This window comes from Alligator mississippiensis, chromosome 5 (assembly GCF_030867095.1).
Source record: "Alligator mississippiensis isolate rAllMis1 chromosome 5, rAllMis1, whole genome shotgun sequence".
Taxonomy (NCBI): Eukaryota; Metazoa; Chordata; order Crocodylia; family Alligatoridae; genus Alligator; species Alligator mississippiensis.
Window position 1 is genome coordinate 80382229 of NC_081828.1, and position 16703 is coordinate 80398931.

Here is a 16703-nt window from a genome sequence, read left to right on the forward strand (position 1 = left end):
ACAACCAACCTTCTGAGCTTGTAAAAGTCAGCTTTCCTGAAGTCAAGGTTTTCTGCATTGCTGACTGATTTGCCAGCTTTGTGATGGATGAGGAAGGTAATCAACTCATGATCACTGTTACCCAGCTTCCCTTCAATCCTCAGGTTGCTCACTAGATCATCTCCTTTGACCAGAAGCAGATCTAGCAGCACCTTACCTCTTATCAGCCTGTGGACTTCTTGAGTCAGACAGAGCTCATCAGTGCAGGCCAGGAAGCTCAGATTTGGCTGAATGCTCCTCCCATGAGATGTCAGGGTGGTTGAAATCATCCATGACAACCATGCATCGAGAGTGTGCCGCCTCTGTTAGTTCCCTAGATAATTCATGGTCAAGCTCTTTCTCCTGGTTAGGAGGTCTGTAATAGACCCCTACAGTTATATCCCCTTCACCATGTTCTTCTTGTATTCTAACCCAGAGGGTTTCAAGTCGCCCTCCCTGGGTGGAAATCTCAGCTAGTAGGGAGGTGTACTGCTCCTTGACATAGAGAGCTACACCCCCACCCTTCCTCCCAGCATGATTCCTCCTGTACAAGGTATAGCCATCAATACCTGTAGTCCAGTCATAAGTGGAGTCCCACCAGGTCTCCATTATCCTTATGAGATCATATTTGTTATTGCTTAGCAGGAGGGTCAGTTCCTCCTGTTTGTTCCCCATGCTCCTAGAACTAGTGTACAGGCAGATAAACCTGCCATTGGTAGCCCTAGACTTCTCTGTGCCTTAGAAGTGTCCCGTGGGTTGGGGTAGAAGTAAGTTTGATTGTATTTCCTGACCTGCTGATTATGCGCTTATCTCTTCCTGGGCTTGTTTTGATGGTTGTCCGCCTATCCCCTGGTGAGCTTAGTTTAAAGCTCTGCCAAGCAGGTCAGCCAAACTGATTGAAAAAAGCTTCTTTCCCATTGGGGTGAGGTGGAAGCCATCTCTTCCCAGCAGACCACTGCCTTTCTCCCTGAGGTGCGAACTCCCTGAGGTGTGATTGAAGAAGCTGAAGCCTTCATGGTGGCACCAACACCTCAAGTTTTCTGTTTACCTCTTCAATGCATCTCTTCCTCCTGTGCCAATGACCTGTAACTGGGAGGATCGAGGAGAAAACCATTTGTGCCCCCAACCCTCTGAGCCCAGCCCCCAGAGCCCTGTAGTCACTCATGACCCAGCCGGGATTGCTCCGAGCCATGTCATTTGTGCTCACATCCAAGCTTGAAAGACAAGGGGGCAAGCTGTTAGCTTTAAGGATCCTGTCTTTTGCCAAAACAATGTCCGTCTTTTGTTACCACCTCAGGCCTGATCAAGTGCTCTTTCTGTTCCTGCACACAGCTGAGCCAGCACACCAGACTGTAAGCACTTAAAAGGAGTCTTGATTCCCATGAAGGGAGGATAAGGAGCTGTTCGGGGTGTCTCCAAGAGAGTTCTTACCAGGAGGCAAGATGACATAGATACAGGAGCTGATAGGGAGTTAGCTGTCCATAATCCCTATGGGGAAGATGGTTCAATGCCAGATAAACTAGACACACATTTTGTGGTCTTTACTGTCTTTAAGTTATGTTTTTGTTCTAAAGACCCAGTGTGCTTCAAAGGAGCTTTTCAATCACTGTTTCCCATTGTCATTGCTCCTAAGAGAGCAGAAAGGCAGGGTCTGGGTGTCAGTCAGACTTGCTGAGATAAATCATGGTTGAGACTCGGGACTGCAACCTATGACCTCTGCAAAAGCGGAGGAGTTGTGTGATTCCACTTCATGAGACGGGGAAACTGCCAGAGGCCTGAGACCTCAAGGGGACACACTCAGGGAGCACAGGAGGGATCAGAGGTGCAATTAGTCTGTGTGACAACTGTGTCTCCCATCTGTCACCACCTCGGGCCTGGCCCAGTGCCCATTTCCCCTCCTACACACACAGATGGGCTAGCACACCAGACTCATAAATATGCCCAGTTCCCTGTCAGCTCAAGGGAAAAAACAACCTCCCCCTATAGCAACACACAGCCCCGCACACCTTCAGGGCTAGATGTGGGCCAGCAGGCTGGTGGAGCGTGGCCTTTGACGAGTCACAAGCAAAGACAGCCAGCATACTGGGAGGAAATGTGTGAAAGTGTCCAGGGGGGATTCTCTCCTTTCACAACCAGCGCTGAACCCAGGGTCTGAACACAGCACCAGGAGAACAACATGCAAACCATATCTCTGCATCTATCTTGAGCAGCACTGAATTACACTACACAATCCTGCTGTTCTCTAGACTGGGGTGGGGCAGGCACTCACCAAGACCCTCCATGGCGAATGGAAGATACCAGTTCAGCCCCCTGCAAATCCAAAGCATTTCCCTCTTGCATATACACCCTCCACCAGACCTCTGTGTGGTAAGAGCCCAGAACAGTGGGGGCCTGGCTGTAGCTCCATGGGATGCTACATTTCTTTTGGCATGGATTCTTCCCAATGGCACTGTCCATCTGGTGCTGTGTCCCTGGCCTTCCTGGCTCCAAGTCTGTAGGCCTTGGTCCTGTGGGACTGCAGCAAAGCCAGCTGACCTTGCCATGTTTTTTTTTAGCCTGAGAAAGCTATTGCCTCAGTTCCAATCTTCTGAGCATGTTTCTCTTCTCCCATTGCTGTGGCAATTCTTTCATCTCCCTGGTTTTTACCTGTGGCATGCTGTAGGATGTTCTTGTGGTTTTGTGCCTTGTATCTGTGTGGTGTTTTGGGGAAGTCCTCAGGTCAATGATTGCCTGCATCACTGGCCCAGACAGCCCTTTCAATCTTGTGTTCCTATTGTTGTGCTGGCTTTTCTAGGTCATCATCATGGCTTTCAGCAGGACAGGGCAGTGCTAAGCAATCTGTAGACTTCCACTGTCCATATTCCCCTGCTACTGCCCATCTGCTGCCCAACCACTCCTGGGCCATGTTTCCCAGTACATGGAAGGTCTACCAGCTGGCTCTTCCTTGAAATGAAAGCTGAACTTCTGGAAGGGGCAGTTACTGGAGCTTCCTTCCAGTACCATCATACACCCAGGTGGCTAACACATTCCCTGAAAACTTTCAGCCTTTGGCCCTGCTTCTTTAAAGGGATCTTCTGTTCAGTCCCCTCTGCCTGCAATGAGTGCTGCCCTGCCTGGCCATAAAAGTCCCCTTGCACAGTCAAGGCCTGATATGCCCAGGATCCTAGGTGGGAAGGGGATGGGCACATGGAATCTGTCTGAGCTCTCTCTAGGGGACATGCCTATGAGCAAGCCTCACAGAAATACCAAGGGTCAGGCCCTTTCCAAGCACAACAGGGACATCCCTCTTCTGAGAGGCTTACAGCCCAGCAATGGTATGTGGGTTTCTGGAGACTAAGGATTGCTCAGCAGAGCTGGGGAAAGGGGACCTAAGAAGTAGTGGCAGTGTTGGAGTCAGCACTGGGAAGAGCTAATTGGCATCATGGGGGTGCACCCAAGAGCCCTGCTAGATGCTGGAGGTCAAAGTGGCCAGGAAAGGGACAGGTCAGGCCCCTAAGCTGGTGTCTTGCAGCTTCTAATACTGAGAGCATCTGGAAATGGCCCCAGCCTAAGTGTGGATGCAGGAGCCTGTATTGGTGCTGGCTGCAGCTTCATGTTCTGGGCTCCCCAGACTGATAATGTCTCCCCAGTCCTGATGGTAAACAGGGCTACATCCAGTACCTCTCCTGGCTATACCTGGACTCAGTCAGCACAGCATGGTCCCAGCTTCATGTCAAGCCCTGCCTACAGAGCATGGGGATCCAAGGCTAACCTCAGTGTGCTATCTTCAGCCCTGGCTGCAGGCTTCATCCTTTTAACTTCTGCTCTGTTGCCTTGACTGATAACTGTTGTCTGCCCTGCAAATCTCTTCCACCCTGGCTTGCAATTAACACCCAGAGTACAGTTCCACAGACACCAGTCCCTTTTCCCAGACCTCCTTTCTCTTCATCCTACGTTCCTCTCAGCTCCCAAGTTGATCTGATTTGGTAAGCTCTCTGCAGACCAGAGTTGCACTGGTTTCATCCCACTGATTCCATCATTCATTTGCTTTCCAGAGATGATGGCTGTTGTGGCCAAACTATTGTGCAGGCCCTCAGCTAAGGAGCTCCTGACCCCATATACTCTTCAGCTCCTGAAGTACCAAAAAGCTGTCCTATCACATCCTGCCCAACCCTGCCTTGCCTAGTGACACGCAAAAGCTGTTGTGAGCAGCACCTGCCTAGGCTGCATTTACTGCAGGAATAAGAACCAAATTCTCCACATGCACAAGCTGCCACATTCAGGGATCCAGACCTTCAGGTCCAGAGGATCCCCACTTCTGCCCCATGGGGGCAGTGTGCTCTGGACACCAGCAGGGCACTAATGCCACAATTCATAGTGCAGCCAATTCTGTACTTACCTAGTTTCCCCCCTCATTCCATCTCAGAAAGGAGTTGAGTGCCAAGGCTTTCCCTCCCCTTTGCAGCCACTTGATGCTTGTTTGGGGATGTCACCAGATCTGCCTTATCCCTGGTGCCTGCATAAGCTGAAGTGTTGCCCTTTACGGCACTAGGCACCAAGCCAGCTCCCCACCCCCAGCCCCGGCGGCAGGAGTCTGAGCGTGCAAAGGGTCAGAATGCTTGCACGCAGCTCTGTTCTGTTTGGCCTCTCTCAGCAGCTGCTGCGGGGGTGACAAGGGCAAGAAGATCCATTTTCAGACCCCCAGGGAGAGACTTCAACAGACCTGTTTATTCGTTGATTTTAAAAAAATCTAATGGTGAACACAACAAGGCTCCTAGGAAAGGGAAGCCCAGACCAAGAGACAGAGTACCCAGCTGGCCGTGTGTTGCTGGACCTACCTGGTAAGAAGGCTAGGTGTGCTGTCTTAATTTCATCTTCGCCACCACTGAACACATGGTCAGAGTGCTGGCTTTGACCCTGAATGATACATTGCACAGCAACAGAGACCCTGCCTGCCAAAAGCCATGTGCTTCCCCATGCCAGAAGAGATAGTCAAGATAGGGATGGACAATCCTGGACACTGACACTGCCTCACACAGAGCTCAGTGCTGATGGACTTTGCATCTCAGCCCCCAGAGTTCACTCAGCATTCCTGCCTCCCCTTGGCAAGCTGATTTCTTCAACACAGAAAGCTTCAGGCTTGATTAGCGCAGGTGGAGAATGGTCACCCTGCTTCACAAAGGACATACACATTTCAAGGTTTGATGTGAAAATCCCAAATTTGCCAATCTTCTTTCCTGAGGGAATACTTGTTCTATGCCCAGCTTCCCTGGGGCTCCCAGCTCCTGGACAGTTTGCCTGGTAATATGCTCCAGAGCTGAGGATCCTAGAAAGAGGAAAGCCCTGCTTGCTTTCTGGTGGAAACTGAGACATTTTGATTGCAGCTAACTGGCAAATTTTGATAGAAAAATAACAATCGGTTGAAACTCTTAACTAACTCCAGTGCTGACTCCCTTCTTCACTACTCTGATCATTAGATACATACAGTGCAAGGTTTGAGAGACCTGCCACTAGCTATTACAGGCCATCACATTTCATCCAGTCACCCTTGAGTCTGGATAACACACATCTCCCAGAAAGGTTTTTCTTCTTGAGCTGAAGAGATCACTTCTCTTGGTCATTCTTTCCCATGATTAATCAGCTAAACATTTAGTGCTTTGGCTCTAAGTTGTCTGTCTTCAGCTTCCAGACATTGACCCTTCTTTATGACTTTCTCTACTAGATTAAACAGCCCTTTAGAATCAACACCACAATATCGTGTGATATGAAGTCAGATGTCTGTCATCAGTCTTTGCACATTAAACTGGGCTCCTCCTACCTTCTCTGGCTTCTGCTGCCTGCACCTGCCTCTGGGAATGGAGCAGAGCTGCATGGCCCTCAGGACAGAGGGAGCTGGGGGCCAGGGGACTTGGATACCCTGTGTAGTGTGGAGGCAGCGGTATGGTTTAGCAGTAGGTTCCCACTGTGTAATGTGGGGTACTGCATGGGGAGACCATGCAGGGGGTGCTGTGGGTGCACAGTGTGGGAGGTAGCTTTTGGGCATGGCATGGTGGGGGCACATTGCTTGGGAGGCCCATAAGGTAAAGCACATAGTCCCTGCAATGTGCACAGGGTGTGTGGCCCACACAGCATGCAGCCAGGGATCCTATGGCCCCCGGTCACTCAGAAGTTAGATGGCCCTGACCTAAGGAAACAAAAAAAAGACTTATTTAACAAGAACCAGAGTTCCCTTTTTAACTATTGATATTTATTAATAGAATATCATGCCAGATTGTTCATTCTTTTGCCCAGGAATGTAACCACACCAAGAAGAACAATCCTTGGGTCATCCACTCTCCCTTTTTTGAATACGGCCACAGCAGTCTGGAGTTTCTCCAACTTTCCAAGATTCACTTAAAATTAAACTTTGTGAGCCAGAATTGCCATGGTGACTTCTATTAGGAATCTTGGGTGCAAGCTTCTGGGCCAGCTGGGAGTTAGAAAGGGGTAAAGAACCATAGCAAAGAGGTGCTGCTTGTGGAACTGGAAAGGGGAATAATGGGGGTATGTGCATGGGCAACAGTGCTGCTGGGCTGGAAGAGAGTCATAGAATCATGGAAAAACAGGTCTGGAAGGGGTTTCAGAAGGCCATTGCGTCCAGCATGTGATTAAGGTAAGATCATCCTTAGAAAAGTGTTTGGTTAATCCAGTGGTTTTCAAACTTCCTAAAGTCATGGAACCATTTCATATTACTTCTTTTGCCTCAGAACCTGTACCCCTATCCTAAAGTCTGGCACAGAACCAGGTGATGTGGCTTGGCAATGGTGGTGTGGGTAGGGCAGGGCACTGCCTCCTGACCTGCTCCACTATTATCCTAATCCCTTTGCGAAACCCCTGATGACCTGTCACAGAACCCTAGGGTTCCACAGAACAGTGTTTGGAAACCACTGGTCTAGCCAATTCTTAAAACTGCATGGACAACCCTCTCACACAACTCACAGGAGAAGGATGGGACTGCAAGACTAGGAAGGCATGGTAGGGGACTAGAATGGGGTAGCTCAGTAGTGGGCGATGAAGGAGGAAAGGTGGAAGTAGTTCAATGCAGCTGGGGACTGTAATGGATTTCCATGGGAATGAGTGCTAAGTGGTGGCAGTGATTAGTAGAGGGATGGGAGCTGGGTTATTAGAATAGGGTTGATGGTGGATAGGTGCAGTAGAACTGGAAAAAGGGATAAATGAGATGGGAGCCAGGTTGCACAGGATAGAAGAGAAACAGCAGATGAACTGAGAGAGTCTCATCCTCTGTTTGTGCGGATGGTATAGTTTTCTGTATATGAGCATTATGTGCAGTGTTATAGAGGGCTGGAAAGGCCTACCCACTGCTGAATGGGTGCTATGGGGCTGGAAGGAGATTAGAAGAGGGATGGAGGTGGAGGGCTAGAGGTTACTAGCACAGTGATGGGGCTGGGGTGGCTGGAATTGGGTAGCTGGAGAAAGGAGCTGTGGCCTGGATGGGGTAGTGGATGGTGCTGGGGTCTGGAAGACATCAGTGAGGGATTTTTGTTGCTGGGGATGCTGAACTAGTTATGTTTTGGGGTTTCTAGCTAGCAAATCCCTGCCAGCATACCTACACACTACCACTGGCTCAGCATCTGACATGGTACTCCCTCTCCCCTGGTTACACTTGCCACAGTTTCCACCACCCAGCATGAGCAGGTGCCTGTCCTCTTGAATGCTTTCTTCTTCCTGCCGTTGCATTGTGAAGCAAGTGTTGTGCTTCCACAAAGAAGATGATGTTAGTGAGAGTCTTGGTCATTGTTCCAGCACTGGGAGGATAGCAGTCATTGGGGGAAGGAGGCTGGGTGAAGTTGGCAGTGGGGACTCCCACTGTAATAACCACTGGCCAACAGCTGCATGCCTGTTATCAAGCACACAGCAAAGGAAGGAAACATTGCCCATGCCAGGGGTGTAATTAAAAGTGTAAAAGGGAGCTCCCAGTTAGTCATTCTTCTGTTGGCCAAGAAGGAACCCTAAGTCAGCCAGCCCATTTGCCTGTTATACAAATGTCCTTGTGGGAAGAAGAGAAAATAGATGTAGATGAGCTGGGGGAGTTCCAACCCAACTCTCTTCCTTTTTAGACAAAACAAGACAAACTCATCCCAGAAGGTTCAGGCAGGAAATAAAAGCTTCTGTCTTTGGAGCTGATGCACTGGCAGGGAACCACAGAACCAGTATGTGCCCTGAACAGTCCCAGCAAGTGGGTTTTGGTTCACTTGGGCCTGTGTGGAGGTGTTTAAGAACCCATTGTCAGAAAATCATACATTTGGAGGGGACCTCAACCCCCCTCTTCCTTGTCACTGCCTTTCAGCTTGCAGACTCCCAGCACTGCTGAAAAGTGTGTGTGTATGTGGAGGGGGTGATGACTCAGTCATTGAACCAGATATGGAAAGAGTGAGACAGGACACACAACTGCAGCTTCACTGTTCTCACCTAAACCAGTCCCCCTGCCCACTACTGTCTCCCATCTCACTGCCCCCATTACCCCAACCAACTGGGGTAACAGACCCCTAATCCTCCTCTTTAGCACCTAACCCCAATCCCACTGCTACCTCCAGCCCCACATGACCTCGTACTAGCCCTCTGGCACCATCCCCCTGCTACTTCCACGAGTCCCCTGGGACCACCCCCAACTATCTCCTCACAGCTCCCCAATGCCCACCCCCCCCATTATCCAATGTCATGCAGCACTGGGCGCAGGGTAGAGCCTCTGGGCATAAAGAAAGTCTATATGCTCCCCATAGGCAATCCTGATATGGGTCTTGAGGCCAGGTTTCCCTTCCCAGGGAGCCCCATTTCCTTATGGGAGAAGCCCCTGTACATTTCCTTATGAGAGAAAGAGCCACAGACAGATGGTTTATCATAATTAGCTCTGTTTCTATAGCAACAGAGGAGTAGCAGTGCCTAGGTACTGTTCCTGGCATGTGTGCATCTCCTCAAAGCAGTGAAAGCCATCTTCCCTAGAGGGAGGGTCTGAGCAAAAAAAATCTATGTCTATAAAAACTGAGGAACTACAGAAGTGGAGGCCGGGCGTTGGGAGGGAAGGTCAATAATCACTGGTCAGTGTGTTGAGACAGGGGCTGCTACAGTGACTCCAAGAGCCCCTGGCACCTTGTTCTCGTGGAGTAGACTTGCAGGGCCTGGTAACACTGCAGCTGGGACACAAGGCAACATCCTTCTTCCCTCCCCACAGCAGCAGGCACCTTAGGGCTTGCTAGCATCCTCCTTGCTGTGGCAGTCTTTCACTCTCCAGGGGCTGTCAACGTAGCGCATGGCCCCGCTGACAGGGCTGCGCTGCGCAGGGTCCAGGGCCAAGAGGCTCCGCAACATGCGGGTGGCTTCAGTTGTCAGACATTTCCAGTGGCGTGGCAGGTCCTCATCCAGACCTGACTCCTGCCACAGCATGAAGTCCTCAAAGAAGGGGTCCTGAGGCAGACTCTGCTCCCAGGGGAAGTAGCCGGTCAAGAGGCAGAAGAGCAGCACACCAAAAGCCCAAGCATCCAGGCTGGTGTCAATAGGCAGGCCCTGGGTGCCAGTGGTGCTGCTCAGCTCTGGGGCAGTGTAGGGGATCACCCCAGCCACCAGTTTGAGCATGGTGCCCTTGGGCCGTGTGAGCCCGAAGTCAGTCAGCTTGATGCGCCGGCACTCAGGGTCAAAGAGCAGCACATTCTCAGGCTTGACGTCACGGTACACCAGCCCCCGGCTGTGGATGAACTCCAGGGCACTCACCAGCTGCTTGGTGCATTGTTTGGCAGCTGGTTCAGGAATCCCATCCTGCATAAGGGCAGAAGTAGGGCACACAGCACACCAGTGGCATCCTGGCAGCCCTGCCAGCTTGGCAAACACATTCCAGTCTTGAGGAGAGCTCTGGCATTTCTTACATTGGATATGTAGCCAGTCTCCCCCTGCTGACCTGGTCCCCCTTAAAGGGATAGACTGCCTATCCCATTCCCCAACCCACCTGAGCCAACCAGGCCTCATGCACTGTGGCTGGACCAACCCCAGCTCTCCCAAGAACAGTTCCAATCCCTATGCCTTTGTGGAAGCACTCACCCGTGGTTTGATGATAGAGATGAGGTCTTTGTGCAGTGCTGGTTCATACAGAAAACCATAGTACTGGCTAGACTCTATGGCAATGCCAAACATGCCAATGATGGCAGGGTGAGTGGCAAGGGAGAGCGCCACGCAGTACTCATAAAGGAAGGTGTGCAGCTTCGTGTGGGCTTTGGGCAGCAGCTTGAGGGCCATGGGCGTTCCTGGGGACAAGGGTGATGGGTTAGGCTTTTTCTGGAGATCAACTTGCACCATGACTGGGCAGGAAGGACATCAGGCAAACACACATCATGGAACAGAACTCACTGCTGCAGGGCCACTCGGTCAGCTGCCATGGGGAAGTGAGAGGAGGCAACTGTACTGCAGGGACTGAATAAGAGAATGGCATGGCTGGCTGCCCTGGGGATTGGGTCAGCCATGTTTGGGGTAGGTCTGACCAAGAACAGCAGAGCCATGGGGGTGCCAGAATAGAGGGGCCTGGTGATCTGACCTAGGCCAGCAGAGTGTAGAAGTTAGTAGGCCAAGTGGACCCACTGATCTGACTCAGGGAAGCTGGGGAGGGTCTGAGGAGCAGGGGCAGAAGCAGAGCAGTATGAGGTGGGCATCATTCCTTACCTCTCTGCCTGTGAGTCACCAGCACCACGTGGCCATATTTGCCCCTGCCCAGCTCCCGGATGACCTCATAGTGTTCAGCCACCTCGGTGTGCACCAAGCTCTGGGCTGTGATCTCCAGGAGCTCCTCTAACACAGCTGGTGCGGGTGCATCTGTGCACTGGTCCATCGCTGGGCTCTGCAGAGATGCCAAGGCTGAATCAGGCCCAGCTCTCCTGAGACACAGAGAGAAAGATCTGGCATCTCGCTCTACATCCTATCATCATAAGCTATTTTGGAGCCTAGGGGCACCGTGGGGAAGGCACCCAGCCCGGTACCCTGGCAGTGCATCCTGGGTCCTCCTCGAGGAAGCTCCAACTCCTGCACTGGCAATTGGTTGAGGGGTTCACCCATTCCATGGCCCAATCCCCCTTAGTCTGCTGCTCAGCAAAAGGCCAGTTAGTATTTGATTGGGATTCCCTTGTTTCTCTCATGCAGGATGACATGCTGCCTTTCAGGAGAGGAAGGGCTTCTCTCAGAAACAATCCCCTGAGCTGCCTCATCCCACTTTTTCACCCCTTATGAGGTGTGTGCTCTCACTGCCAAGTGTGGCAAGGATCCAAATGTACCAGCCCAGCCACAGCAGGAACCAGTTTCATTCCCCAGTAGAAACACTGGGTCTTTTCACCTTTCCCTATTTCATTCTGACAGTCTTAGTTGTTGGCTTTGAGTCCTGTGTCCTGACTTACCCCCATAGGGATGCACATTTGTTCTTATTCTTGGTTTGAATTGCCCCCACACAAGCCAACTAGCAGTGGTGTGATAGCAGAGTAATCAAGGCATTGTACTATGACTCTAGCAGTGAAAATTCAGGCCCTACTTGTGCCATAGGCCCCCCAGCTGTACATGGGTCCCTGGTCACTTGGGTTGGAGTGCCAAAGATGGCTGGATGTGATGCTTGCCACCTTGCTCCTTTGTTAGCTATATACACTGGTATGCCTCAAGAGGACCACTGACCTTCAGCCAGGCTCCCTGGTTCTTATTCATCCACAGCTTGCTGCTGCTTCTCAGCCTAATTGCCCAGGGCCTCCCCTGCCCCCTAGCAGTGTGCTACTGTTTCTTTCTGACTTCTCAGCATGCTTGTTTGGCACCACACTGCATATCCCTCTTCTGCTCTCCGGGCTGTTGGCTATGAGTAAGGAGAAAACACCTGAATATACAACTGAGGGCAAAGGGCTACAAAAATGTCTGTAACCAAGGACCCTCCTGAGAGACTCGAAGGTGGAAAACTTGGCTTCCTTTGTATCTGATAATGCTTCACTTCATTATGGGAAAACTCATTCTGTATTTTGCCATTTGAAGGCATTACCACCTAACCTGCCACAAGCAAACTGTTAAACTCATGTATTGCATAACACAGCCAAACATGGATGTAGGCAGCTGAAGTGGGTTGTGAAAAACTTAATAATCAGCATTTAGAATAAGTTATCAAACTCTGCTGAAAAGGTGAAGGAACTCTAGGAACATTTTGCAGTCATGGAGAAAGAATACTGCTATCTTTTGGTATATTTCAGTAGGAAGCCTATCACTTCTTTCATCTACTGAGAGACATTAAATGATGAAACACTGTGATTGCATACTCATAAGGGCAAGAAACTCTCACACTGATATAAGGCTTCATAACTGGTTAACAACATGAACAGACAAGTGATAAAAACATCTCTCTTGGTGAAGTCTCTTTTTACTTTATGCATAGTTATCTGAATGCTTTCTGCACAGCAGTGAAAGTACTTGAAGGTGATGAACCTCAGGCCACAGTCATAAAGAGTGGTGGAAACTAAAGCTGAATGCCAGTTGTGAAGAACAGGTTGTGAGACTTCTTTGGTTTCACAGCAAGCCAGAATTTGGAGAAGATGCCTACCATGCTTCAAACTGAATTTACACTAGATGCCTTGAGCATGCACAAAAGAAGTGCTGACTACTGAAGAAATAGTTCCCTTTTGGTTCAAGCTCTTTGAAATACTTCACAGCACTTAGCCTTTCCACTCAGTTCATATCTGTGGATGTCATGGACTGTTTCAGGGCTGCACGTGTCAGATCTGGAGGGAGAAGCCTTGCACAATGCATTGTGCATACACACTGAAGCAAAGCCAAAGCTCCAAGGTACAGAACCAGTGGATCAAGAGGGGACAAATTATTCTTTGACATTAAGTGTCCAGCTCTTCTGAAGACAGCAGAGCTTGTGTTAGCTGTGCCTGTGTGCAATGCTCCAGTGGCTGAAACATTCTCGAGGATAAAGAATCTCTGGGCAGACAAGAGTAATAGGATGAGAACTGACCTTGAACAGGGGTGAACTATGTGCTTAAGGCAGCTTCAAGAAGTCATGTGGTGAGTTCCACGAATTCATCCTTCAGAGAAAGGAACTCTCTTGAGAACACCAAAGAGCAACAACAAATATGCCTTCAAAAGGAGTATTCCAGCCACTGCATATTACTGCAGTTTACAAGACAAGAATAAGAGCAGCAATATTCCCTGTCCATACTGGATTGGATCTTTCTCATGACAAACCCCATGAAAGGACATTCTGCTGTGTTTGTCCCAGACAAAAAAGTAGCTTCTTATCTGGGTCTCTTTGCTCAAGACTGGGATAACAGATCCTTTGGTGAGTGGTCCAGATCGGCTGCTGCCTGGGCCAGACCCCACTTCATGGGGGAGTGGAACCAGGCTGTCCAACAAGCAGACCCCCATTGACCCTTTCAGACACCCTTGGGGGTGGCAATCTGTGTCCAGGTCTATGCCTGTGCCTTCTGATAAGAAGTTTCAAATCCATGTGTGTCTCTGGGCAGGATCCTGAAGTGCACAAATACACTGAACTGCATCCCCCAACCCAGCTGAAAATGTCTTGGCCTTTCCTAGCCTACAGCCCTGTGCTGCTCCCTCCTATCCCCTCTTCATGGGCTCCTAGCTAATGAACAGGCTGAATACCCTCAGCTGTGTTAGATCATCCTGGAGGGCCTCTTCCTACCATGCTTTACATAGGGTACTCAGCCCTAGGGGACAGTGAGGATCAGTGGGACTTGGCATAGGTCATAGAGGAAGCCTGACACTGAGCTATGAACTAGACCATGGTTTCTGAAGCCCCAGCCCAAGAGATACTTCCTCTCCCAGGGACTATGTAGACCTAATTCCACTTATCAAGGGTGCCCACCTCTGGGATGGGCTAGCCCTGGGCAGGCCCAAGGGGAAGACCACATTGCAACGCTTATCAGAACAAGTTGTAGGGAGCCAGAGGCCAGAGCCAGAAGCCTCCTGCTATTCTCATAGCTGACCCCTGGCCCAGTACTATGCCGGCAATGCTACAGATTCCCCTCCCCGCATCACATGCTTTTTTATTTTTTTCCCCCACAGAGTCACTAGTTTCCCCCAGCCAAATGCTAGGTTCACCACTATACCAAGGCAACCCCTACTGGCTTGATGGGGTCACAATGGAATTTCCCTCCCTTGCAGGTTCATCTAATCCCAACTCACCTAATTAGCCTTGACCTGAGTGACTATTTTGAACCAAGTTTATTTGTGGGCTCTGCTCTCTGGCCAGGTGTCTAATTATCCTTCCTGCTCCTTCCCAGGAAAATCTCTCTGGGGTGTAGAGCATTTACATAAAGTTCCCTTCAGATGTCCCCCATTTATAGTGCTAGGGAGGGCAGGCAGGGCATGAACTGGTTTTCTTTTCCCCTCTCAGCCCAGTGCAGCGGATCCATCTGCCCCTCTAATGATCCACCCCCAGCACCTCAGTGAGAAAAGTCTCTGAGGTACCTGCACAGAGAGGTCCTTGCAGTTTGAGCTCACAGGGGCCCAGCCTCACGCAATAGCACTAGGGACCTGGCTAGGACATGGCACACATTGGGATGATAGGGCAGAGGCATCTTGTCCTGAGCCCCTGCAAGAGCTCAGAGCCCCACAGGCCTTCTGGGGACCTTTGCCCAAAGCCACACATGCCTGGCTGACTCTGTAGGGGTTGGAGGGAAATTCTGGAGTGAAGTTTGGACTTTGGCAGTGGCTGGGTCTGGAGGGCAGCTATTTCAGGCCCATCTCAGAGAACTCATTTCCCCATTCTCTCTGGCTAGGTAGCCAGCAATGACATGGTGCTCTGTGGCCAGCTCTGCACGTTGAATCAGGATGCTGGGTGATCCTATGTGCAGGAAACAGTAATCTCTGAAGAAGGGCCCTGAGGGATTGCAGCTTTCTTGTAAAGGCCTAAACCACCTTATCTAGTTCTTCTCCTGTAGGATGCTCTTCAGCCAGTCCTAGTGTGGCTTCTCTACAGGCAAGCCTCTGGTTTTGAGACCCTGGGTTTTCTTTAGAGGTGCTGACATCACAAACAACACAGCAGCAGTTCTATTTCAGAGAGTCCTTATTGCACCACCCCAGTCCTTTGTTCCCCAGAGGGCTAAACCCCCTCCCTGCACTGGAACATTAGCTTGGATCTCCCCTGCACCCCCTGGGACTCCTACTTTCTACACCCCTCCCCCTGCCCTCCCCCGCCCCCCGCTATACTAGAGTCTCCTTTTCTTCTCCCTAGGGACAGTGTATCCCATGAGCAACAAAGTGTAACAAAATTACAGTATAGTAGTTAAGGGGAGTGGAGGAACACTAAGGCTCACCCAATAAAAGGAAACATGTTATGCAGGGGTTTTCAACCAGGGGTATGCATACCCCTGCTGGTACTTGGGATGGCCTCAGAAGGTACTCGGCAGCGGGTGAGTACTTCCACCACTGTCCTGCCGCTGGCATGATCGCTGATCAGCCGCTGGGGGACACCCCCTCCCCCCAGCTTGTCTGGCCACCAGGAGACTCCTGCCTTTTTGACCAGCCGCCGGGGGGTAGAATGACCCCAAAAAGTTGAAAACCCCTGTGTTATTGGGAACAAATCAAAGAGTTGTGTGGGGCCTACTGCTACTTTTATCTTCCCCTGGGGCAATGGTTTCCAACCACCTGGGGTTGCAACAATAAAAAATGGGGTCACCAAGACATTCAAGAGTATTGACCAATCACGATGAATACACTTGCTGTTTAGAAGTATGCAACTCTCACGCATGGCAGTTATTCATCTGTGCACGACAGTTGCATCTCCAACACAAGGTGCCTGTACATTATAGGAAGCTGATTTAAGATCAGTATGTTGATACTGGCTGACTGAAATATGTTTTACATGACAGAAATCTAACCTGGATGCTTTTCTCCAAAAAGTTTCTGCTTCGAGCTCTGGCAGTAAAACTAATGACAAGGATAAGAATGAGAAACAAAAGGAGTGCAAGACACAAAAGTAGAAATGTGATGAATTCTTCCTTGTTGATCTTGTCTGTATCGTTTCAGGGTCACAAAATATTTCCAATGTTTAAATGGGGTCATGCTGAGGAAAAAGCTGGGTAGCCCTGCTCTTGGGCGTAGGGGGCATTCAATTGGCCCACTCTATCTACAGCAAAAGTGCTCACACTGAGAACTCAGCCCACTCGGCCTCTCTGTCACTATGTCTACATGAGACACAGACTGTGCAGTAGCCCATGGCTACTGTGCAGTAGCATCATGCTGCAGAAAGCATGATGCAATGCTACTGCACACTAGTCATGAGCTACTGTGCAGACAGTGTCATGAAAAAGCCATTTCTTGGTGCTACTGTGCAATAACTCTGGCTACCGTGCAGTCATTTAGTACTTGAGCAGTTACGATTGATCAGTCAATATCTTGTGTAGATGTGGCCAGTCAGAGGGACTTTGCGCTGCTAAAAAAGCAGAGGAGCATGAGTGAAAAGACCAGGAGCATAGCTTTCCCCATTGGGGTTAGTGTTGCTGACAGAAAACTAAGCTTGTTCGCCTCCTGCATCCTGTCCCTCACCTGTGACCATTTCCCAATTCAGCCAGAGATCTGGCATTCAGCAAATGAGCCATGGAATTGCTGGGGAAACAGTTAAAGAGCCAGATTTCTACAATCCCTTTCTATTCCCAGGAAATGGTCTCTCTGCATCCAGG

At 50.2% G+C, this 16703-nt stretch overlaps 1 protein-coding gene across 1 annotated transcript; it reads right to left on the minus strand.

Moving 5' to 3' along the window:
• Window positions 1-8742: 8742 nt before the first annotated feature.
• On the minus strand, window positions 8743-10901 carry LOC102576727 (serine/threonine-protein kinase SBK2). Its single transcript, XM_019484914.2, has 3 exons — window positions 10702-10901; window positions 10087-10289; window positions 8743-9807 (listed from the first exon to the last, which is right to left on the minus strand). Exons 1-3 carry the CDS (start codon window positions 10865-10867, stop codon window positions 9238-9240), a joined length of 939 nt encoding a protein of 312 aa, XP_019340459.1. The 5' UTR covers window positions 10868-10901; the 3' UTR covers window positions 8743-9237.
• Between the last annotated feature and the right edge of the window lie 5802 nt (window positions 10902-16703).

Excerpts from the sequence above, each read along its gene's own strand:
- LOC102576727 (XM_019484914.2), bottom strand. The coding sequence starts at position 10,867 with ATGGACCAGTGCACAGATGCACCCGCACCAGCTGTGTTAGAGGAGCTC. Across the intron at positions 10,290-10,701 it reads GGTGACTCACAGGCAGAGAG|GAACGCCCATGGCCCTCAAG; the intron begins GTAAGGAATGAT and ends CCTTGTCCCCAG. Across the intron at positions 9,808-10,086 it reads TCTCTATCATCAAACCACGG|GATGGGATTCCTGAACCAGC; the intron begins GTGAGTGCTTCC and ends GCCCTTATGCAG.